The sequence below is a fragment of the Anarhichas minor genome, unplaced genomic scaffold (assembly GCF_050575085.1).
Source record: "Anarhichas minor isolate MPS153535 unplaced genomic scaffold, ASM5057508v1 ptg000003l, whole genome shotgun sequence".
Lineage (NCBI taxonomy): Eukaryota > Metazoa > Chordata > Actinopteri > Perciformes > Anarhichadidae > Anarhichas > Anarhichas minor.
Window position 1 is genome coordinate 6,296,892 of NW_027466449.1, and position 25,242 is coordinate 6,322,133.

The 25,242-nt window shown below is 41.1% G+C and overlaps 2 protein-coding genes across 3 annotated transcripts; one reads left to right on the forward strand and one right to left on the reverse strand.

Annotated features, from left to right (window-relative positions):
- Positions 1-279: 279 nt before the first annotated feature.
- gnat2 (guanine nucleotide binding protein (G protein), alpha transducing activity polypeptide 2) lies at positions 280-5,711 on the forward strand. The gene is made up of 8 exons (XM_076090941.1): positions 280-385; positions 3,445-3,487; positions 3,989-4,130; positions 4,270-4,427; positions 4,572-4,700; positions 4,807-4,936; positions 5,028-5,181; positions 5,521-5,711. The coding sequence occupies exons 1-8, from the start codon at positions 280-282 to the stop codon at positions 5,709-5,711; spliced, it is 1,053 nt and encodes a 350-aa protein (XP_075947056.1).
- Positions 5,712-8,350: 2,639 nt separating this feature from the next.
- Positions 8,351-20,503, reverse strand: gnai3 (guanine nucleotide binding protein (G protein), alpha inhibiting activity polypeptide 3). Of its 2 annotated transcripts, XM_076095213.1 has the most exons (9): positions 19,861-20,503; positions 15,448-15,490; positions 14,812-14,953; positions 14,558-14,715; positions 13,283-13,411; positions 12,074-12,203; positions 11,421-11,574; positions 10,775-10,982; positions 8,351-9,502 (listed from the first exon to the last, which is right to left on the reverse strand). In XM_076095213.1, the coding sequence occupies exons 1-8, from the start codon at positions 19,976-19,978 to the stop codon at positions 10,792-10,794; spliced, it is 1,065 nt and encodes a 354-aa protein (XP_075951328.1). In that variant the 5' UTR covers positions 19,979-20,503; the 3' UTR covers positions 8,351-9,502; positions 10,775-10,791. The 2 variants fall into 2 exon arrangements, with proteins under 2 accessions (XP_075951328.1, XP_075951327.1); XM_076095212.1 differs by lacking the exon at positions 8,351-9,502 and having other exon boundaries at positions 10,379-10,982; positions 19,861-20,501.
- Positions 20,504-25,242: the final 4,739 nt, after the last annotated feature.

Sequence of the window (25,242 nt, forward strand, 5' to 3'; positions counted from 1 at the left end):
AGAGGCACCTTCTAAGTCAGGGGTTTAAGCAGAGGGAATTATAGGGAGGATATCTGCTGGACAGAGCTTCTGAATTGATTTGAACCTTGGGAGAGTCTCTCTGATCACCTAATCGAAAGGAGCCAAGAAAGCTCAAGCACCTCCCTCTCAATCCCCTATCCTCTCGGAAACCGCCTCTCAGCACGATTAGTGTTGCAACCAGATTCTCTGCTCTCCAGCTCACAGTGAACCGTCAAAATTTCCATCCTTGAGGATCTTGAGTTTGCGGAGGAAGAAGCCATGGGTGCGGGAGCAAGCGCCGAAGACAAAAAGTCGAAGGAGTTGGAAAAACAACTCCAAGAAGATGCTGATAAGGACTCTAAAACAGTCAAGCTATTACTGCTTGGTAAGTGCACTTAGGAATAGTCTTGTTGGAAGTTTTGTTCTTTGTCCCAGACTGGAAGTGTGGCAAAGTGCTCAGACTGAAGGGTGTTCACTTCAAAACATTCAGTACTTAATTAATTCTGACTTTTAACTTTTCTTCTCTTTTTGAACAAAGCGTTCTGTCTGCAAAGTAGAGCAGGAGTCTTGCAGTCAGCCAACAACCAGCAGGTGTAACTGATAAATTAGAAAATGCAATTCATAATAATGTATTCATAAGGTAATGATAATTCACTCTAAGTTTATTGACTCATTTGCTGCATAGTCTTCAAATCTTGGATAAGAGCCATCTGAGGTGCGTTAAACTTCTCTGAGACAAATGTTCACTGCTTAGTTAGATGTAAGATAAGGTCTGCTCTTGATTCTGAATTAAACTCTACATTACTTTATTAAAAAAAGGGGGAAGACTGTTTAAGCTTGAGAGGGAATTATGAGGGAGATATGAGAGATACGTTTGCAGGTTGAGCAGCAAACACAAAGATCTGAGATGAAACTCAATACAGCACTTTGAAATAATTTAGACACTAGATTTCAAAGTATACTAAACATTAGTAATTGATTTTCACGTTAACTACTTATGTTTATACTTATAATATAAATACTGTAGAGACTTGAGAGCTTGGTCAGCTGTTTTTAAGTTGTGTTTTTACCATTAAGGTGAGCTTCTTTTAAGAATTTGCAGAACCTACATTTTCTTCTTTTTAAATATTCAACAAATACATACAATTAAAAAAAAATTGTAGCAAAGGGTACTTAGATTTCTTTCCCCTGCGTCTACAAATCAAGAACGACCATTAGGACATTGGTGCTTAAAACCATCATCGCCTTTGGTCTAAATTAATCACAGGCCAGCTGTGATATGGCAATCCGATTAGCTAACTGGTTTAGCGCAGATCCACTTGGTGAAGTCTTTGTTGATCCCTCAACCTGCACAATATAAAAAGTGTTTTATTGCCACCAATGTTATATAAATGATGAAAATCTATAGGACACAGTGTTAAACAAACATGAGTAAAAAAAACAGTAGTAGGAAAAGTATTCGTAGTTATATTTTCACATCATTGCATTATTCTTTCAGAGAGTAATCTGTGTGTGTGAAACACTATTCAGAGACTTCATCTTTACCTTTAGATTCACAGAGGAGCTGCTTCTCCAGCAGTATAGTGTTAGAGATCAGACAGTAAGAACTGAGTAGATAAAGATTACAAGAGTGTCATCTGGTGGGCTCTGGTGGACATTGTGAAAAACAGAAAAAGCTGTTTTTATTTATATGTTTGCTGTTAGCCCCTTGTGTGACGGTGTGCTAACAAGTGAAACATTTACAAGTGAAGATTTCTTAATAAACTTGAATATTTACGATACATAAAAACAGCTTTTGCAAAGACCTTCATCAAGATGGTATAACAAAGAAACCTGAATATAGTTAGTTACTTGGAACTGACAAAAAATGTGTCTGCAAAATCTGCACCCTTTCATTTAGTTAATTAACTAAAGCCCAGATTTAATGTCACTGCAAAGCCGAAAGGCACATTCCCTAATGAACACAAGGTGAAAGAATGACTCAGAGAGGATAAAGGAGCTCTTAACTAAATCGTCACAGCTGATGAAAACCAGTCTTATACCGTCACAGTGTCGCCTTTAATACCTGCTCACAAAGATCAGGTAGTAAATGACTGCCAGTGGGGTAAACCCAATAGTTTTTCCCTGAAAGGTTTGCATGTGGCCACACCAGTGTCTTTAAATGCTCATGCAGTAAATGTGAGTATTGAGCTCAACGTGGCTTCGGTGAGAGCAGAGAGCCACCTTAGGTTGCTCTGTGATACGAGAGAGCTCACAGTGCTGCAGAGAGCCTGATCTGCCTGCAATCTTTAGCTCGCATATCGAACTGTGACTTGAATTGTACATAACTGCACAGTTTACATTATGCATCGATGTACAATGTATGCACAAGCTATACATTTCACTACATGCTTCCTCATTCAGTTTCAGTGTGATTTGCTTAAGTTTGGAGATGTCTGCCAAAACACTGGAGCTTAGTGGCATTTGTTACAGAATGGGTGCTCAATGTACAAAAATCTTCTGATAATCTGACATGAATTGCTTGCAGAAGACCAATTTAGACTACATTATAGCTTAGCAAGACAAAAAAAGGCAAGAGCTTTGTTTTTGTGCGGCAAGGAGATTATGTTGTTCTTGTTAGCGGAGCCTTTAGCCAGTTTAGTGTCCTCTTTTAATCACAAGGCATCACGTGAAACTGGGAGCCAGAACACTTCAGACAACTTCATGATCACCATCATTTCACAGACCAGCTGAAACACATAAAAAAATCTGTCCTCTCCACTGCCTCCGACAACACTGTCTTGTCTTGCTTTTATCCCCTTAAACTGCATTTTTCTCAACCGTAGCTGATTTTGTTTGTTAAATGCGCTACAAATATATTTTGCCCGTTTGCTCGGCCTACCGTGCATGTTATAGAGAATCTTTCTCTGCCTGTTTTCTATCAATTGTGTGAATTTTGCTTTACTTTTTTATACCCGTTTACATTTGGCTCAGACAAGGGAAAGAGTTTTTAAAGCGAACTCAGGCCCATGCAAAGGTCTACTTTAGATTAATGGTGTAATAATGACACACATATATTTGCATGGAGATAGACTGGGGACCTTTAATACAACAACAGATATTTGTGAAACTGTTCATAATGGATTTTCTTGAAGAGCCTTGTCATGATTATAACTATTTGCGTTGCACAAACCGAATGTCATTGAGTTTTGCTCCCACGTGATGAAGGCAGATATCTGCAAACTACAGAAAATCATCCTGAAACTAAAAACGGAGAGATAGCACTTTCGGTCAAAGTCACAGCATTTCTGTCTATTCTGGTCAGACTGCTTCTTTAAATTGCGTGCATCGTCAAAGCACATTCATAGCTGTTTACGGCTTACAGTGTGTTTCGACTCAATGGCATGTCAACGATAAACACAGCAGTTATGTGTGTATGTTGCTAATCTTTTCGTTCTCTTACAGGTGCTGGTGAGTCAGGGAAAAGCACCATTGTAAAACAAATGAAGTAAGTATTTAAATAATTGATACAATTTGTTTTTGTGTAATCCACACCATGTCAGTGGCTAGCAATGACAGTGATTTAAATCTCTTCGGTCAGGCATACAGCCAGCAGGCCAAAGCTCCCTCATCTCTGACTGTTTTACTTGCAGTGAAGCCTTTAAACAAAAGGTCAATAGGGCAAACATCCGCTTACTCTGATTTGTCAGCACTTGTTTTGTGCTGTTAGCTTCACTCTGGCAATGAGAGCTGAGTGAGGTCAGAAACACACCACAGGGTGGCGCTGTGAGAAGAAGGCTCCAGTGGATGTCCAGTAGGTTGTTTCTATATTGCAGGACTTTTACATGTGGAAATCCAAACCAATCATACATTTGCAAGATCCTGGTATTTATATTAAGTGAAGGTCTACAACATTTCTTTTATATAAATGACCAACCAGCTCAGCCTAGCAGAAGATTATTGTTACAAATGTTGGCCTATGCTACTACACACTTTCATCTGTGTACAGGATTCTGCATCAAGGTGGTTACACAAAAGAGGAACAGTTGGAGTTCAGATCAGTCATCTTCGGCAACATCCTGCAGTCTACTCTGGCTATCATCAGAGGCATGGAGATTCTGGGCATTGATTTTGCCTCATCCTCTGCACAGGTCTCATATGACACTTCAAAGATGTACACCTGATTCACTTGCAGAGTTATTCATTTTCACTGACATAAAATCGTACTGTGAAGCAGTTAAAGTACTGTGACGGTGCTGATGGATCTTTCTGTGTGCTTTTAAACCACAGGAGAATGCACAGAAGCTGCAGAACTTGTCAGACTCCATTGAAGAAGGCACAATGCCTGCTGAGCTGTCTGATGTCATCATGAAGCTGTGGAAAGACAGTAGTGTGCAGGCCGGCTTCGACAGAGCTGCTGAGTACCAGCTGAACGACTCTGCTGGCTAGTGAGTTCATGTCTACTACCGGGATTAATACAGTTAAGGGGCTACATGTAAAACGGAAGAGGCAGCTGGCTTAATGCTGATAGATAAAGGTGATTTGTTTTGTCTGAGGCCTGACTTCTGTACGGTTTGTTCTGCCATCATCAGCTACCTCAATGAAATGGATCGAATCTCCAAGCCAGAATACCTCCCCACTGAGCAGGACGTGCTGCGATCTCGAGTCAAAACAACTGGTATCATTGAAGAACAGTTTGCCTGCAAAGAGTTGTACTTCAGGTGAGTCACAACGGGGCACTAAACCAAAGTCTGTGACACCAGCAAAAAACGACCGCGGCGAGATATCTGGGACTAACTTTGTTGTGACTTTGTGTGTGGTGAACAGGATGTTCGATGTGGGTGGCCAGAGGTCAGAGAGAAAGAAGTGGATCCACTGTTTCGAGGGTGTGACCTGCATCATCTTTTGCGGAGCTCTCAGTGCATACGACATGGTGCTGGTCGAGGACGATGAAGTGGTGAGTTGAGACTCCACTACCAGGCCGTAAAGCATGAGACGACAGACAGGTCGGCTAGTAAACTTAACCTGTTTGTCTCTGACCTTTTCAGAACCGCATGCACGAGTCCCTCCATCTCTTCAACAGTATCTGCAACCACAGATTCTTTGCACTGACCTCCATCGTGCTTTTCCTCAACAAGAAGGATCTCTTTGAAGAAAAGATCAAGAAAGTCCACCTGAGCATCTGCTTCCCAGACTATGATGGTAAGACAGACCGACAGACTGATGCTGCGTCAATGGTTTGTGAGCCATACCTGCTGCAAACTGTGCTATGACAGAGCAAAGCTTGTTGTAGCAGTGAGAATATCAGGCGAGATGAACAGGGAAATGGTGAGACTAAATCTGGCATGCAGTTAGAGTGGATCACAGTCTGCTGCCAAGAAGTAATCCTTATGTGATGCAAGCAATTATATCAAACTCATGTCATGTCAGCTGACCGACACAGAGATGCTTGATTTAAAGATCAGGGTACTTTTGTTTTTTTCCCACAACAAAAATTCTCATAAATCCGCTCCCATGTTCACACCCTTCATCTCTCTTTAGGCTGCAACTCGTACGAGCACGCCAGCAACTACATCAAGTCGCAGTTCCTGGAACTGAACATGAAGAAGGGCGTGAAAGAAATCTACTGCCACCTGACCTGTGCCACGGACACAAGGAACGTTGAGATTGTGTTCAACGCTGTGACAGACATCATCATCAAAGAAAACCTTAAAAGTTGCGGTCTCTTCTAAGCAGCTCCAGAGTGAAAAGAGGTGAGCAGTGACCACACCACGTCTCGCCCAGGGACTAAGTTGATACAGAGTAATGGGGTCCAGATGAGGCCGACCCCAGATGATTCAATTTAAGTCTCGTACAGCGAATCATATCATGCAGTCCTGTGTTGCCAAGCAACAACTTCTGACCATAACATGAACCACACAATTTAGCAACTTTGCAACCTAATTATACACTGTAGCTCTGAATGGAGCAAAATGTATACCGTTAAAAGACGGATCCGACAGAGTTTTACAAATGATTTAAAGTGATTTCAACATGTATGAGATTCATTTTTTGCTTTTCCTCTTCTTTGCAGAACTTCCTTTCCTACCTGAACCCCTCACGTATTGGCATTAACTGAGAAGTGTAGCGTTGGAGCGCAGAAGATCGTGTTTGTTGTGTTCACGCCATCGCTTTCAAGCCAGGTCCCGGTCCTTGACTGCTCCTAGCACATTACCTTCTCCAATAGTACATCCCTGCAACATAATGCACGCCCAGCTGGGTTGAAACAATCATCAAGTCACCATATTGTTGTCGTGGACATTCAGCTTTCTACAAGGTTTTCTGAAGTACAGTATTTCTCTCACACCAGACGCTGGTTTAAAGGTATGAAGATGAAGTAGTTGCTCATCCGATCCTCGTCGCTTCCTTTCGACTAACGCTACTGTGTTTTGAGTTGAATTTATAATTGAGACCAATATAATAATAATAAGATATAATCTCTGTAAAAAAAAAAATATTAAACAATAAAATCGGGGGGAAATATTAATATTTTGAATAGCAACATTCCAACCTTGTTTTTGTTTTTGAGTACAGTAGTCTCTGTGGTCTTGATATTTAAACTGTAAAAAGTTGCTGAGTAAATATCTCAGATATTCCCAGTGCTTGCAGTATATCCAGATGACAAACTAAATTGTACATGTATCTAATCTAAATAGTGTTAATGTATTCAATTCATTTAACATGTTAATGTGATGAATAAATTGCACAAGGTCAAACACGGTAGAGAAACTTTGTACATAAGAGTAGGTAATTCAATATATTTTGAAAGATACATCTATATGAGAGAGAGTGAAACACTAGAAGGATAATGCTTTATTATGAAAAGGGAATGAAAATCTACTGAGTTTGTCCTTTCTTATGACATTTAGAGGCATGAAATAAAGATGCATTAACATCACTTGTGTCTCTGTTTCTTTGCTGCATAATCAAACTGTCAGTCACTGAATAATGTATATAGAATTAGAGAAACAGAGCTGTCAACACTGAAGGAAAGCCTCAAGGGACGATGCCGCTGTTCCCTGATCTAGTCAGATGGGAAATGGCAGCGTATAGAAGTTCATTAACAATAAAACGATTGAGAGAGGAAAACTAATTACAGCAGGAATTAATATGCACATTGAGATTTACTGGAAGATTGTGCTGGGACAAATTCATGACATTTGAGGACACAACTGAGAGTGTAATCAGTGTCTGGAGCTCACAAGATTAACTATTTTGTTTGATTTGAGTGACCAGTCGAGCTTCTTACCAGTGTGGTTCATTAGTATTTCCATCCGTCCATCAAGGTTTTAACTGTGAAAAGATGCAGTATTACCCTTACAGGAAGACATGGACATGTACTGCTCAGGCCTTTAAGCCAGAAATTACATTTTGAAACTCAAGCAACCACTAAAACAAATGGAGAAAAATGTTGTATTTTTCTTATTGTCAACAAATTCCATGAAAACCAAAAAACAATTTATCCAACGATTATTCCTCAAGCCATAAAACTCCAATATTGTCTGAAAACTATTGCTCCTAAAAAAATGCTCCTGTAGTTTATTTTGATTCAATCTCACATACATTGTCCTGGAGCCAGAAATAGCACACCAAACATGTAGTAATCTGCAGCTGAAAACAGTCTCCCAACAACGTTTCACTCCTGTTTGAGTAACATTTGCTCAGAACTACAGTACCTTGCTGTTTTAGGAAATGTCTTAACCTTTTTAAAGAATAAACTGTACATGTGTGACTTGTTTTTAAAGATTTACATCTTCAGTAGGAACTAATGGGCTCGGGGCTGAGTGCTACAGACAGAGTTGGGAAGTCGAGAACACCTGAGAGAAGGACTAACACACTGTTTCAGTCTCTTTATGGGATTTGTTGAGAAAAAGAAACATAGAATATCATCAGCCTCATCTTTTAAACTGAAACTGCACAAATTGAGGATTTGGGGCTCAAAACGCATGTTGCGCTAAAGAATCTGTCCCTTCACGCTCTCATGTTGACTTGGAGATTGAAAGCAGTTTGAGTATACGTTGCGATAACTCGTCAGTAATGTTTCTATGGAGTTTCTATGGAGTGTTATTCTACAGAGACGACATACAAGGTGGGACAATTAGGACATATTGGAGGGCTGTGGTGTGTGCAGCCGCTGGAACAAACTGAGTCCTCAGCTCAAGCATACAGATGTGTCTAAAGTCTACAAATAGTATTTTCAATTTGCATGACCTCCTTCCCTGCATGGTCTAGGTGAGACTAGGCCTTCATAAATCTGGACCAGTGGGGAGCATCTGATTGATGTTGCCTGTGGTAAGATTCTGGTTTAGTCTTTAAAATAGAGGGAAAGGAATACAACATTGTGCCACCATTTAATGATGTTAAAGCGAACCAATACAACTGCAGCAAAGTACAGAAAGCTAGAGTTAAACATTCGGAAATGTTTTCTACCAGGATTTCTCATTTGTAGGAAGTGACTGACCTGAACCAAACGGTGCTCCACTACAGTATTCTGTATATCAGCAACAGACTTCCTCAGTATTATGGGATTGCTGCAGCCAAAGAAAACAAATACAGCTTCTGGCTATTTCAAACTTTTTACGTTTAATGTGTTTGTATACATCTTCACTGATATCCATAGCATTAAAAAATACCTTGAAAAACCCCCGATATGCTATATTGACCTCCACTGAGTGTATTATATTAGTCATATTAAAACCTCCTATGGAGAAAAGAAAACACAGGACAATCAAGTCTTCCTTGACAAATTGATTTGCAGTGATGTGTCTCATGTATAAAAAATATTGTTCAATACAATGTTGTCTAGTTAATATCTAACTATGTAGACAGCCATGTTGCATTAACTTCATTACACTCACTAATCCCAGACCCAAAACGTTACGTTATATACATCAAAACTGCAAAAAAAAAATAAACGCTTCTCCATACATAAGTTATTGCAATGCATTCACACATCCAAAAGTGGAACTACTAAATAACTGCAACTCAAAAATTAAAATATAACAAATATTCAATGAAAGCCATGTTGTGATATAGACTAAAGCTAGGAGAAGATGCAACAGAAATAAAAGTGAACGGGATTTACATATCCGCTGTGAAACTGTGAAATGCAGTGATGGGTTTGATACACTCTGTTTTGGTCCTTGTACATATGACAGACTATAAATGTGTCAGAGATATCAGAGGGGCTTTCCCTGCCAGCCCCTCCCCGACTGATGCACAGGTCTTAAATATGACAGGGCTCCACAGTTCTCACAGTGATTGTTTCACAAGCCTCCCCCACTCATCACTTTCTCCCAGTGTGCTCTGCATCATGACGTCTATTAAGACAAAAATAATCGTAGAATCAAGTCCCCAGATTGTGGAATTTAGGCCCTGCATGCAGCGCGGCCTTCGGCTTAGTCCTTAAGTAACACCTACTTTCCAATTATCCCTCTGCAGACAAGACATACCAGTCCAGAAGTCCTGATTCTACTCCTGACACCTGCAAGGTAAAGGGGGAAAAAAATCACTAATACCGATGGCTACAGAAAAACAATAATTAATATGAATACAATGCCCCCAAACATGTCATTTAAATGTTCATTCATAAACTGCCTGGCAATAATGAAACACATTTTATGGACTTTTGGGGTCTTTAGACAGCAAAAAAACTGTTGTCTGAAAACTTCTAATTATACTAACTATAGTCAGACTGGGCACAACGTTCACAAGTCTACGCTGTACTTTTCAGCCTCTCTACTTTGAGCGGAATGCTAATGCTAACATGCTAAAATGCACAACGTTAGCATGCCAACAGGTGTGAAACATGCTAATGTTCTGACATTAATACTTAGCCGTTAACATGTTTGGTGTTTTAAAGATTAGCATGCTAGCATCTTTTACATCCACACACAAATATCTCCTGAACTCATCTAGTCTAAAATGTTATTCAGCTAAGGTTATGTAGCTACATGTATGGTCGGCTCGCATGCACACACGCATCAGTGAAAAGCTAAGCACTGCTATACTTACGTTCGTGTTAACATGGGTTATATCACTTGTGGAAGGGAACACTTGAGTTTGAATGATTTAAAGGCTTGAGGCCAAGACTGTATAAAGTAGACATATTGTGCTGTAGTTCTCTAAATTCAGATGAAGTGTTAGCAATCTATTTTGTCTGCTGTTTGTTTATGATCTCAATAATTAAAATATCAAGCGGTCTGATAAATAGTAGTCTGTCAAAATGATCCTAATTTAGGGTCCACTTACGAGCTTTTTTCATAGCATTCAATCATGGCCTTCATCAGTGGATGGGATTGATTATGTGGTGTGATTGTTCATCGACTTGATGATGTATTGTAGTGTCATCTCCACAAAATTCAGGAGAGGGATATTTATTGGCATTTTATTTTGTAGGACAAAACGTTAAAGTCTCTTCAGCTTGTGTTAACCAAGTTGCAAAACTGTTAACTCATTTCCTGGTTTATAAATCATTGCTGCAGCAGTCTATTTGAAACATGTTAGCGGCACTACATGGGAACTCAGGTGATGAAGTAGTCTGATAAGTGTCTTATCCTAATTTTATTGCAATTCCTCAAATAACTATGAACAGGCTGACACACGAATGAAATCCCAGAAGAGAGTTGACTGTTGTCTCTGTGGTGATGCAACAAGCTAACATTCTTAACTGTTGGCTTTGACAACAACACCACGTTGCCACATCTCTGCAGCGTTCAGCATAAACTGTCCAGTGGGTGACGCCCAGTGTGCTGACCTGCATGGCCTGAAGCTTTAGTACAGCCCGATCTCCCTCAGGTTGATCTTGATGATGACGTCAGTGACAGCGTCGAACACAAACTGCACATTCTTGGTGTCTGTGGCACAAGTGAAGTGGGTGTAGATCTCCTTGGTGTCCTTTCGCTTGTTTAAGTCTTCAAACTGGTACTGGATATAAGTTGCAGTCTCGTCGTATGAGTTCCCACCTGCAGTTAAAAAGATCATTTATAAAAAGAAGTTGGTTATAATTCACATGGAACAATCCTATATGATCTCTGGAAGACAGCTCCATAAATCTTATTGTGGATTAAACACACTAAAGCGAAACAAAGATGCTATTAACCTGTGACCAAAACAAGATGTCATGTCATCCATATAATAAAAATACATTTTATATTCAGTGCTTATTCAACGCACACTGCAACCTTAAAACTGGAGTTCGCTGCAGAATCTAAATCCTACAGTACCCTCTAACAGAAGGAGATCCATTGTACTTTATTCAGGTTAAAACGACGATAGCACGATCACACATTTCCAAGAAGTTAATACTCAGATACATCAGATAGAAATATAAAGATATTATCTGATCACATCTGACATATATCACGTTAAAACTAATTTGCTAATACACGGGCTTGTCTCACCGGGGTATTGGGGGTAGCAGATAGTGAGCGGACTTCTGCCGATCTTCTCTTCAAACAAGTCCTTCTTGTTGAGGAAGAGGATGATGGAGGTCAGCGTGAACCACTTGTTGTTGCAGATGGAGTCGAAGAGCTTCATGCTCTCATGCATCCGGTTCTGAGGAAAGAGCAGATACCCATAATAGGCCTTTTTCTTCCACAGACAAGACATTTTGACACAGGTGTAAATAATAAAAGGAATGATGATTGAATTTCATCCAGCTGCTTTGATTCAGGGTCTTTGGGGTGCGCTCCAAAACCCGTCTTAGTGCCGGTTAGAGCCAGTTGGGCCTGGTGTCTACTCCAAATTGAAAGGCACTTAAATAAAAAAGCACATGTACCAAGAGCATCGTAAACGATACAGACTAATACGATCATATTTTACATGGCTTTTAGTGGCTGAATCCTAATGGAAAAGGTGCTGCTGTGTCTTTGCCAGCACTTAAAAGCTATAAAAGCCGGCTCACTGTCAAAACTTAACGGGACATTTTAATAGAACAGAGCCATCATTAATGCTCTTAGTAACACCTGTGCTTTTCCTCTTATGATTTTCCTGTATTAACTAAAATGTTAAGATACAAGAAGTGAACCTAAACCACAGTGTATCCGTCACTTACCATCTCCTCATCCTCAGCCAACACAAGGTCATAGTCACTGAGCGCTACGCAGAAAATGATCGATGTGACTCCCTCAAAACAATGGATCCACTTCTTCCTCTCCGAGCGCTGACCCCCGACATCGAACATCCTGGAGACACACACACACACACAGGAACTGCATAAATACACGTACAGTGAATGTGCTCATTTTAATTGCAATGTCAATTTAATTCTAGTGTTTTATGAGGATGAGTGTCCTCGTAAATCCAGGGCAAGAGCACAAACACACACACACACACACACATGTGTTTGTGTCGGCTGCCTGTGTCTCCACCTGAGTCCCTCAGAGGCAAACTGAATCTGCACTGAGCTGTTAACAGACAACACCAATTCAGTGATTGCACATTTGCAGATCCTGAGCGGTTTTTTAAATGGGGTTACGCATGCAGGCCAGGGAGGCTATTACAGTTAATGAATCACCAATATTTATAAGTACAGGAGCTAGACGATAAAATAATGTAACAGGAATGAAGAGACGTAATCACATTTACTGCTACAAAGGTGGGTCGTATTAGGCTGAATGCCACACAGCAGCATTTGTGAGTTATAAAAGATTCTCGGAAATCAGCACACCAATATTCAGTTTCTTAAAAGAAACAACAAGCGTAATCATCTGAGAATTATTCAATATGATGAAGGGAGCGTTATGACAACTTATGAGGAATAGCCAACATGGATATGGATGCAGTATAAAGTAGGAAAAAAAGGCAAGAAACTGCACATGCAACTTATCGCATGGAAAATCAAGATTTTGTTACTTTCATGACGTGTTTTCATTTTTCGCGAGTTGGATAATGAAAAAGGAAAACAACCTCACATTCGTAAAATATAAAGCTTGTGTGGTGTCACTGACCACAAACCTTTCTTTATTGTGACCCCTCATCACACATTGTATATGAAGAGCTAAAACTATCCAGTATTTATTAGAAAATATAAAAATAAACAAACAAGCAAAGACTGGAGAAAAGTAAAAAAACAAACAAATAGCACTTTGTCCATTGGAATTTAGTTCTTGACTGATTCTTGCCCCAGTGATAATCTCTCTACGAGGGTTGGGGAAGTTAATGCTGGACCACTAAATGCTGCCTTTAACGCTTCGTAAGTTATTTTTATGGCACACCTGAGGCCAGGGCCCTTCATGAGCAGATAAAGTACAGCTGTACTGACTTGAAGTAGAGATCTTTGAAGGTGAAGTGAGTTTCCACGATGCCAGTGGTCTTCACACGCGTACGTAGCACATCCTGCTGAGTCGGGACGTAGCTCGGCTGACAGATCCTGTCCAAGTCATTCAGGTAGCTGAGAGACACAAAGCGAGTATATGAAGATGATCCCAGAGAAATAGAAACATCATAGTGAACATCTACTGTTGCAGCACAGGCAGCTCCCAACATGAGCCTCATAAACACAGATTCTTTTTGTTTTAACACCACGTGGTAAAATCAGTTTATCCGAGTTTTCTTAATCACAAAAAGACAACATGATGCAAAGAAACACTTGTACTTTTTTGGACACTTATGTCTGGTGGAGTGGGTTGCTCTGCACTCCACAGAATGATACTAAATATGGGCTCATATTTTGGTGCGTGATAAACACCGGCTCCTTGTGGGTTGAGTAAAAACAGACTAACTCCACTGGTTCCTCTTGTCTCGCAGTGTGGACAAAGTGCACCATGACAGCTTGGCTGTTTTCAAAACAAAGAAAGCGTCCTTGAGCTACTTTCTTTCAGGGAGAGTGTGATATAAACGCTACAGACACAGAACACCATGCTTTACTCACGTCGACAAGACTGGACTATATTTAGCTCGGACCACTTTGTTTGCATTTTTTCACTGAACTTCATCAGACAGTTGTATCCAGTGGTTGACTATCATAATAATCTGAAACCATTTTGTCCAATGAAGTGATACATGAACAAGTTGACAGAAACGTTTTCCCTTTGTCAGTTAGTCCTTCACGTAATTCTTTTTCCAGGCATGCAATCAGCTGTACAACAAGCTGACACAAGACCGTGAAGAACAAGACACATCTTGCCCCCATTTTTGCTTCAGCATGAAAACGACTCTGACTCAAACATGTCCACCTTCTAGTGAAGAGGCAAACACGATCACAAGACCTGTTTTGTGCCAGTTTAATAGTAGGAAGATGGATGATGCAATTTCAAACTTCCCTATAAATCGTTGAAGCAGTTTCATTTCCATCTGGAATTTTCGGCAATTCTCAAGTTGAGTAATATCTAGAAAATGAAAATGAGCCAATGCTCACAACAGAGAGAGATGTTGATTATTTTGCTGTTGATCGTTCGTGAAGCTATTTTTAGCAGATTGTTTTCCTTGAATCCCCGTGAATTCATCTGTGTAGTTGAGTCATTTAATATGCTTGCAGTTGGCCCTCGGTGAGTCAGTGTCGTGGGTCTGTGTGTAGAGAAGTGAACAGAGTCCTCACTATGCAGCGGAGTCGTTGAGCTGGTACTCTCGTGATCGATCGAAGCACGCCTGAACTCCGGCATCGCTCCACAGTCTCCGAATCACGCCAGTCAGCTCTGCCGCTATCACCCCTTCCTCCGCCGAGCTCGCCAGGACAAACAGCTGGCGGGCATCGTCCTGGCAAGGAAGACAATAATTGCTGTCATTGTCATGAATGAGGATGTGGCTTTTCTGAAAGTCATGTTTATCGCAGACTGGATGCAGTTAACTTACCGTCCGCGCAGCATCCCCAAAATCTATCTTTAACCGGCCCATGGCCCTGATGATGGCCATGATGGACTGGATGGTGTTGCTGTACACCACCACTTTGTACTGCTTGCACTCCTCTTCTGAGTAGCCGTCTTCATGAATGATTCTGACACAGAAACAAATCCAAAGAGGTTTTGAGAGTTCAGATACATATTTGACGGTGTGAACAATGGCTTTGACAAATGTGGGACGAATGACAGATTTAGAAAAAATCTCATGCAACACTGTCATTAGTGCAGGAATTTGAGCTTCGCTGAGCATGCAGCGTGCCTAATGTGGGAACTGGGGGAGTCTATTCAGGACCTGCCAGGCTGCAGCGGGCCACTGTGGCCATTGTTTAACATGTTATTCAAAAGGTTGCTTCCTACACTGCCTACGCCGAGTGAAATGATGGTCCCACTTTACAGTATTTCCACAAAGATGAGCCCCGTTTGTAACCACAGCTCTCCCCGTGTTACTAAACTCTGACAAGGCTGCAGCTGAAAGGGGGAGCGAGGAACTGTCTCTCCTCAACGTAGTAGAATAGCGTCAACGCTTCTTACAGGATGAAGGAGTTTGACATGATGTCATGTGCAGTGTTATCAGGAAGCTGTAACTTACTTCATCTGCTTTACGATTGTGCTTTTCCCAGATTCCCCAGCACCTGAAAAAGAGGCACAGTAGTTAGACGAGAGCAGCCAAAACACCGCCACATAATACCCGACAGATTCAGACCCCTCTCACATGGACGTCGGATCAAACCACCTTTTCATAAGGGTTGAACTTAACCTGATCTAATTTAATCATGCATCACACAGTGTGCAGGATGTTTGTGTCAAAACACCCGTTAAAAAGCAGCCTTGTGATGAATTTTAATGGCAAGGATTTAAGTGGGGCCTGAGGGAATGTACAGTACATGGTTGCGAGATGTCACATGGAGGAATCAGATGCTCACCGCTCACCATAAAACGTATACACCACAGCCTGGAGTTTAAGAGGTGCAGAAACACAGCGAGGATGATGGGAAATAATGAGAAGTTTGAGAAGGTGGGGCACCTCTTTGGGAAGTGAGAGCTTTCACAATATTGTCAATCTGTGAACTGATGACTGGCCCAGTTGATATCATTGTTCACACAAGGAACCTTTACAGTATTTCTACAACAATCGGCCAAGCAGGAAACAGTTAACATGCTTCTGGCTGAGCCAGTGTTTTTCCACTAGAGACACAATCCCAGATATCATGCTGCTCTGGGCGTTAGAGAGCAGAGGGGCCATAAGAACAACACATATGATTAAAAGTCTGCTTGCAATCTAAAAAACATCATCACAACATGCAGTGTTGACAACCAGCACAGAATGTTTCTTTATTGAAGAAAGATTCTTCTTTTTGTGATCTCCTATTCTCCGTTAACAGAACCGCTTTAATTGAACGTCTTTAATGATGATGGACCTAATCAATCTGATTCCTAATCATGATGTTGGAAGCCACATGGTTCACACTACTTCTGTGAAGACGGCTACAACGTCTATTAGGAGTCACGACAACATCAACATCGATGAGATCTCTGTGTTTGTTGGAATCATACAGGAACCATTATTTTCATAATCAAGTAATCGGCATATTATTTCACGTGTGTTTCATAAAGCTCAAGGTGACTTCTTTAAATAGTTTGGTCCAAAACCTCGAAAAGGGAAAAGTGTCCGTGTCGGCATGTAGCCCCTGTAGAACCCCAACGTGTCGTTTTTACACTTCTGTTTTTGTATAAATTCAACAAAGCAGATATGAAGTGTTGATTAGTGAGCTTTAGAGTTGCTGCTCGGCAGATTTTGTTACCTTTGCCAGGCTAGCTGTTTCCTCTTGTTTCTAGTCTCTATGCTAAGCTAACCGTCTTCTGGCTCCAGAACCATAGTTGGCCTCTGGGAAAATCTGTCAGCGCGATTGATTGGCTGCGCCACATATAGCCCTCCAAACAGACGACGGTAAAAATACACACCCCAGTCAAGCTAAGATTTGAACCCATGGTGTCTGCTTCGCCTCTGTGCCGTCCGTTGACTCACTCAAGAACCAGCTATTTTTCTGAGCTGAAGTTTAATTAAAGAGGCATGAAAACATGTGTGCACATGAAACATTAAGCCTCAAACTCACACAACCAGTGAGATATTATTTCCATAAACATCTGGGGTGAGTTGATACTGGCGGCAGAACCTTTTAGAACCACAATAATTATCAGCAGCCGCCGGAAGAAGAAGTGTTCAGGCACTGGAATTTAAAATATATGGATACCTGCTTCTTTTTTAAAGCAGCCAGGGACAAGTCTGAATGAGTGACATTTTCAAAATAAGAACATACATTATCTTAATACTGTTGTTCCCCTAAAAGGTGGTGAGACACGTTCCCATTGCCAGTTAAGAATCCTCAGCAGATTAATTTTGTCAAGGAGGCTTACAGAAGAGTAATATGTTCAGATGGCCGGCCAACAAGAATTAAACCCACAAATTCTTTGGTTAAGCTGTCACTAGCAAAGAGATTCACGCCCGCTCACACAGACGGGGAGAGGAGGACACATTGTGTTGATCCCTTTCCTCAGTTTTGTCAGTCACCAATTTTCTCATTCATGGCCTTTTTTTTGGCTGAGCATAAACCGTGGCTTCCTGGCAGTTCAAAAAACCAACTTCACAGACATTCAGTGAGTTGTCTGAAGCCAGTCCGAACCTGGCCTCATTTAACAGGAATCTGAAATGCAGATTTTTTTTTTTTTTTTTTATGAATTACTTTTCATGGTCCAATGGGAGACCATTTTAATCGGAAGAGTGCGTTGGCTCTCCAGCTTTGTGGTTTGGTACAAAGAGCAGCAGCCGAACTCCTCTTTGTTTTTTTCCTAATAGTCTCTTGTTCCAGCACAGACGGGGAGTGGAGGGCACAGCCTGGAAAAATAGCTTCCCCCTCAACTCTGCGGTCAGAACTCAAATGTGTCCATACAAGAAGATTTCATCCCGCATTGTAATGTTGCACCACCGAACATATCGGCCTGAAGATAAATATGTTAAATAAGTATAGCTGCTGCTGGGATTCATCTGTATCCTCGACAAACCCATCCAACACCCACATCTCTGTGACCTCAGGTTCTACTGCTGTTATTACACTCAGGGTTCGACTGCCTAAAATAGCTCCGCGGAGCAAAACAACGCAATCGGGCTTCAACCTATCAACAAAACAGTGGAAACACTTTGATAAAAAAATCAGTTGTGGCTCTGAAAAGGTAGGAAGCAGATTATCCAGCATGGTTTTGTTCCGCCATATCTTAGATCGAGGTGCAAGAAAAATCCCTGCAAACATTGAGGGATAACTCTATTTCTTTGTGAGAATGATGCCACTATCAGGAACACAAACAATCAGGAAAACATGCACCTAATGCACACGTGAGTTCATCACGTCTGGAGATTTGCAAGGCGTGAAAATCATGTTGGTCTGGAAATGTCAAAGTTCACCAAACTGTAATGAATGACACAAATCAGTTAAGTGGGATTTTTTTCCCCCAGAGGACTCATTTGAAATCTTTCTAAGTAAATTCAAACCTTAATACGATTTACAACATGGCACTGACCAATTAAATGCTGCAGCTTGTTGAGGCTTCATATGCCATCAGCGCATTATGTCGTGATGCTTTCAGGTCGACCACCTGCACGAATGAATGTAGAGATGATTTCACTTCTATAACTGATGTAAAAGCTGCATCTGTGCTCAGAATCATCCATTTAATCAAATACTTGGCACTTTTACTTGGTCCATCTTTTCTGGTAACATGTTAACGTGAGATCAAGATACAGCACGTATTCACCTTAAAACGACAGCATTTCAACAGGGCAGAGCTTTCTTCGTCATGTCATTCTTTTGACATGAACTGTTCACTATCTTTCACAACATTTCATGAGAACAAAAGCAATGTCTCAACCAAAAAGCTCAGAGGCCTTGCATCACCATTGCATCAGTACAATCAGCTCGTAGTGCACGGATATTTACAGTGCAACACATTGTGGATGCAACATATAGCTGAAGCTGTCTGTTCAAACTATTTAATGCTTTCATTACTTCAGTGTAGTTCCACCGCTGTCTCTCAAACAGCACTTCCTCTGATGGGGTGGGATGATGTGTACCGGAAATGTTTCATCACATATACACACAAACAAATGCTGCCCACACTGAGGTCAAAACCTGTGACGAGAGGCTGAGCGCTGCTGGACTGGGGGGCATTTAATCCCTCTGGCACATCAGCGCAGTCCACACCCACAGTGTCAGTACCACCAACGGCAGGTAGTGCCGTTATAATAGTCACTGGTCAGTCCAGGCAAGAATTGTTCCAGTGAGACGACCTGAAGTTAGCCGTAACAGTCCAGGGATTTATCTAACAGCAAACTATTTCTAAAGGCCGTGAAATTACTACAGATAGAGCTATGTTGATCGATCCATTAGTCGATCAATAGAACATTCATTTGCACTGATTTATGTATCTTAGTTAATCATTTAAGTCGTTTTTTTCTAGCAAAATGTCAAATGTCTTTATTGTGAGGATTTGACGCTTCTCCTTTTCCTATATGATGGTTGCTAAATCAATCACAGCATATTTATACTGACCAGGTTCAATACAGATACCAGCCTTTACTTCTCAGACCGTCGTGCTTCTAGGTCTCAGCAGGGTCAGTGTGTCCGTGCAGCTGTGACGTTGTGTTTGTACACTGAAATTAAACAGGCCCGCGTGAGTTACAACGTGCTCTGTGACAAGTGACAACACGTAGTCAACAAACTGCGTCCTCTGAGCAACTTCCAACAATTCACAGGCGACAGAAAAGCTCCGAGGCAGCACGGGACGTGTACTTTCCCTTTCACCGCTAACATCTGGATTCGTCAATTCTGTCAGTGGAGACATGATGAGCCACAGCTGCATTAAACCAACTGAAGGAGGAGTGTTTGAAGTCATAAAAAGAAAAACACAAACATTCATAAACTGATTTCACGGATCAAAACGCAGTTCATACCGAGCAGAAGCAGCTTGACTTCTCTGGAGGACTTCTCCCTGTCGTCCCGCAGGTTTTTGTCAATCATTTTACTCCTCTCCACCGCGGCTTTGTCCTCGGCGCTGATCGTGCAGCCCATTTTACTCTCTCACACTACTTCTTTGAGTGTCGGATTGTGTGGTTTCAGCAGCTCATGAGTTGAAGGGAACCTCCGTCAAAACGAGCCCAGTGCGAGCTGAAGTTTCCCAGCCGAGAGAGAGAGAGAGAGAGAGAGAGAGAGAAAGAGAGAGAGAGAGGGGGAGAGGGGGGAGAAAGGCGTTGGCACCGGAGGCTCGTCGGTCCGACTGAAGCCACAGTCTGATGCTGAGTTTTCTCTGCTTCAGTCCACACACACTGTACTGTCTGTACAGGTGATCCACTGCAGGATTTTAAGCAAAAAAAAAAAAAAACTCCCCAAAGAGATTTAAAAAAAAAAAAAATTCTATCCAAATCATCCGAAGTTTATAGCCTGCTCTCACAAGAACGCACAAACGGGAGAATAACTATAATCAAAAATACTTTAAGTAAAAACTTGTATGAACAATCACGCGCAGGTCTACAGTCCACCGTGTTTATAGAAAAACTAGAAATAACAATCACCAGATTTTTTTCCCCTCAAAGACTGTTGCTGCTGCGCAGTCGCGCGTTCATCCAGCTGATCCAGCTGCAAACCAAGTAAAAGGCACTGGAAAATGAAAATCGATGCGCCCCACGGGGCTGATGGGAAATGTAGTCGCTTCTAAACAGCCGGATACGTGGATTCTGCTTGTGTAGCCTAAATAATGCTCTGGGTGGGACTCAATTCGATATGATCCCCACAAGCTTTCTTTAATAGACTTTTCATGTGGTTTAAAACAGGCCAATAACACACGTGTGCAGGTTTTCTCTGCAGTCTACTTCACCTGTTTACGGTGAGAAGTGGAGCAGGAGTTTTGTGTGGTGTACGAGCGCCCCCAGTGGATTTACAGCTGAACTGCAGGTGTAGGTTTGATCGATCTAGTCCGCTACTTTACTGCTAAAACAGACTCAAACAATACACTTCTCCGGTCAAGAGGTCAGGTTCAGTTTCGATATTTAGTATTTATTTTAAACCTCTTTTGATCCTGGTCGTTTTATTACAAACTAGATCTGCTGTTGGGTCCAGTAGCGACTTAGAGTCTATCGTCTTAATGCAAACATGCAGCTGCATGAACTAGACATCAGTGGGTTTCATGTTGTGTCCCACACTACTCCGAACTTACCTCGCAGTATTTCTGTCAGACCGTGAACTTGTCTGCAAGTTCAAAGGTTTGTATCACACATTTCACTTGACGTCATGTTACTAAAGAGCCTTTCACAACAGGGGATTATATTGCATTGTTCTTTCCACACTGGCCGTAATGTCATTGTATTTTCACTGCATGCATGGTTTTTATCCACCTTTTTACACATCAGTCATGCTTACATATTGTAGTAGTTGAACAGTTGATGCAGCTTTCTGGTGGACCATGCAGGTATGAATCATACTGGAACCACTCCCTAATAAGGTGCCCTTATATACTGGTTTTATACATTGTAACTATCGGCTTTATTAATAGCGAATGAATAACTTACTAATGCTTCATAGATCATTTAAAATCCATTAATACGAACACAATTTGGACTAACAGAAATCCTATTTACTGACTGGACCAGATGACCACTTATCCTCTGGATTGAAATCTAGTCATCAACAATTTATTTATTTAAAAAAAATCACTATCAACATTTATGAACACATTATCTCAAAATTGAAAGGATTTTAAGCAACAAAAGGGACTTTTCACAACCCCAAATTAGTTCTTGTTAATGACATTAACTACCTATAAACCATGACATGACTTATTAATCATTATTCAAGCCGTTAGTTACAAAGTATAAACTCTTTTTTAGAAAGTGGTTCGTACAGTAAATGTAAATCATTTACTGTTTGAGGTTTAGATTTAGAAATTGAATTCCAAGAAAGTTACGAATGTTATTTAAAGGTTGCTCTGCTACTAGTGACTGGCTCACAGAAGAGTCACTCACTTTATAGAGACCCACTAAACAGTAAGTCCTTATGTATTACTTTATGTCTTTAGGTGTAACAATAATCTCCGTCTTTGCTTCTGTCTCTTGTCTCCTCCTGACGAATGAACCCATCAGCGCTGTAATCAGCACCAGGTTACCAAGGCAAGAGCTGATTTCACAGGAGTCAGGAAGTAAGAAATTCACGTGTTTGAGTTCATCTGGGATCCAGCGAGGGATCGTTCTCTCACAGACGGACAGCTTTTCTGTGTGCTGCACCCGGTGGCCCCCCCAGGGTGACATGATGGTGGCATCTGAGCCCTTTTACTGGGCGTGTTGCAGCCCTTTACAAAGGTCAGGCTGTTTGAACTGTTTCTCTGCGCTGCGGGAGGCGCCCTCCACGGCTCAACATGAAAGCCATGAGTCACTCTGTCCGATTGGGAGCAGCACAGGAGCGGGTATAAAGTGGGACAATCAGAAAATAGAGGAGGAGCCCGGATGCTGCTGAGAGGATGGTGGAATCTGTGATTCTTCTGGTGATAAACAACCGAAGCTATACGCGCCAAAGCTGAACATTAATCATAACCTAGATGTTAAATAAACTGAATATTTAGGTGATCTTTGTGGCATAAATTTGCACAATCCATGTCTAAATAATCTTGCATTCCTTCCTATTTCTATTATTATCACTAGATTTAAGATTTATATTATAAATTCTTGGGGGATAATGGCTTTGATTCATCCATCAGTGCACTTATTGAAAAGAGTGAACGTCCCCAGTGTTTTTTTTGTTGCACTAAGCATTTTAGTTGGGGTGTAATTACATTATGTAGGGCCTGAAGTTGCGCTCTAAGGTGGTCAGTGTTTTTGGGTGTTAATTATTGAGAATTACTGTGACGTCCATTACGCCCCCTGACAAGCTTCAGCATCCTCCAAAGTCTCTCCTCTTTCATCCTGTTCTTAGTGCTTCATTTCACCTCTGTGACGCTGCACCACCTGCCTGCAACACACACCCTCACACATGCAGCTAGAGGGCAGGAGAGAAAGAGATGATTTGACGGGATCGATCATGTTATAGATGCTGTTGAACTGAAAATGTCTGGTAAGTAAATATGACAACACCCACAATACTCAGGTTAATGTTCTTGCTGTGTCTTTAATCATTTCAACTGATGGGTAACTAATACACAGGGACATCCTAACAAGAAAAACAAACCTTAATAATGAAGAATCCAAACAGCCAACTCAGGTACAAAAAAAGAGAGGAAAGGGAAAATTAAATTTAAATGATTTTTCTTACATTTTTGACTGTATTGATGATTTACAATGAAGAGGAGCTGACAAGGTCCATGAATATTCCTGAAGCTGGGAATATTATCAGCCATTCACCTTCAGAACAGCTTACTTCCCCGTCCGCACAATCAACAGATGGTGGCAGAAATAGAGCTTAAAGCATTTAATCAGATTGGTCGGGGCAATTTTGCTGCTACGGTAACGGAAATCCAGCTGATTGAATGGTGGATTCATTCAACATAAGGGGCTTTGTAATGACCCCGGACTGTGTGAAATATCCCAGAATGTACTACAACATGATGATCAATAACGGTCAATGAGGAAGAGCTCAGATTATCTAAAGAGATTAAACTACCCTTGTTCCTGGACGCTGGTGGTTATTTTGTTGCATAAAATTGAATATCAATAATTCTTATACTAAAGTATTTTTTGAAATTACCAACAAAAATAAAACAAATGCATACATACAGATCAGTAAGGATTACGGAAGGGATTTCTTCATGCGCTCACTGTTGTAGTTGATTCAATTTGGGCCTCACAATACTGCACCATCATTGTGACACAACATTTTAAAACAAGATGACGCGACGACCCTATTTGAAAAACAGTCGGCAACAAAGTCATATCACAAGAAAATGAAGAACCCTATGTCTCCTCCTTACAAAGGGGCCTTTTTTTATTCTGACTCCCAGCTAAATATGAGCCTTCCCTGTACGCCTTGTGTCTGGTGTCTTGTGATCATGCCAACGCTCCGGTATGAGGCAGTCCAAAATAGATAAACACAGCAAGAAAGAGCAAGTATAAAAAGAGACAAAAAACATGTTCAGTAGGAGATTTGTGCCTTGTAATTTTCTTTGGAACATTTGTCACTGCTCGTGTGACTTGTGCAAACTGTTTGTATTCCACCTGAGATCAGAGAGAGTATCACCAGAGTCTTCCATTATGAGGCCAAAGGCAAAGCTTGCCATGTGTAAGCATTGTCTCACCTGTGTCCTGCTGTGTAGCCACAACAAGCCTGGTTGTTTAGAGCACAAACACAAGCACACCCACACTGCTCCCGTGTTTACCTGTAAACAGCGCAGACATTACGGGTTGACGGGGACTGGTCGCGATGTCCCAATCTGTCCACATTCAGCCTCGTGTCAACAAACTGACAGTTTGACTGTGCTGTTAGCCGGTGTTTTTACAAAGCTTAAATCCTTAACACCACAACTGGCATACAAATCAAAGCAGTCACAATGTTTTTCTTTGAGTGGAAGGGGGTAAAATCACGAGTATACCAATGTGAGATGATTTTGGCGAGGAGGTGATAATCACAAGACTGAGAGCAGATAAACATGATAATGATGCTGATGGAAAATGCTTAAAAATACGCTGGTGTGTCAGCCTGTTTATTATAAATACCATCAGCAGCACCAGCTGTGAAATGATCCATTTTAACACAATAAATATTTCAAGACGATTTTAAAAATGGCTCTGAATAATCACTCCTTTCTACTGGGAAAACAGCCACATGTTTGCATTAATTCCTTGGTGTTATGAGGAGATGTGAAAAGTGGAATAAATAGAGAACCTGCTGAATCACTGAGTCAATTGGACTGATTGTCGACGGGCTTCTTCAAGTCTTAAAACACAAAACACAAAAAGATTTTTCATGTATTTTTCATGTAATTGCAGTGATGTGTTCAACATGAGGAATTAATGAAGAAATGCACATCAAAACTAACAGTTCACTGAGCATTTGTCTCAAAACTTTCTTTTAGTGATTACTACTCTTGTAGTTTTTCATAAACTGTGTTCCCCCTGAAGTTTTGCTTTCCCAGAGTTTCAGCACTTCTTTATGTTAACGTGATGTTTGTCAATTCACTGGCCCGTGATTAACAAATGGGTTAGTGTCCATCCGCTCACACCACACAGAAAACAGCCTGACACTGTGTGGCTCTAAAAACATGTAACGCTCCATGACTGTTGGGGATACCAGGGAGGTGATTGACACGATATATTCGGCTTTGTCTTTCTCTGAAAAGCTACACAACTTAAATTCCT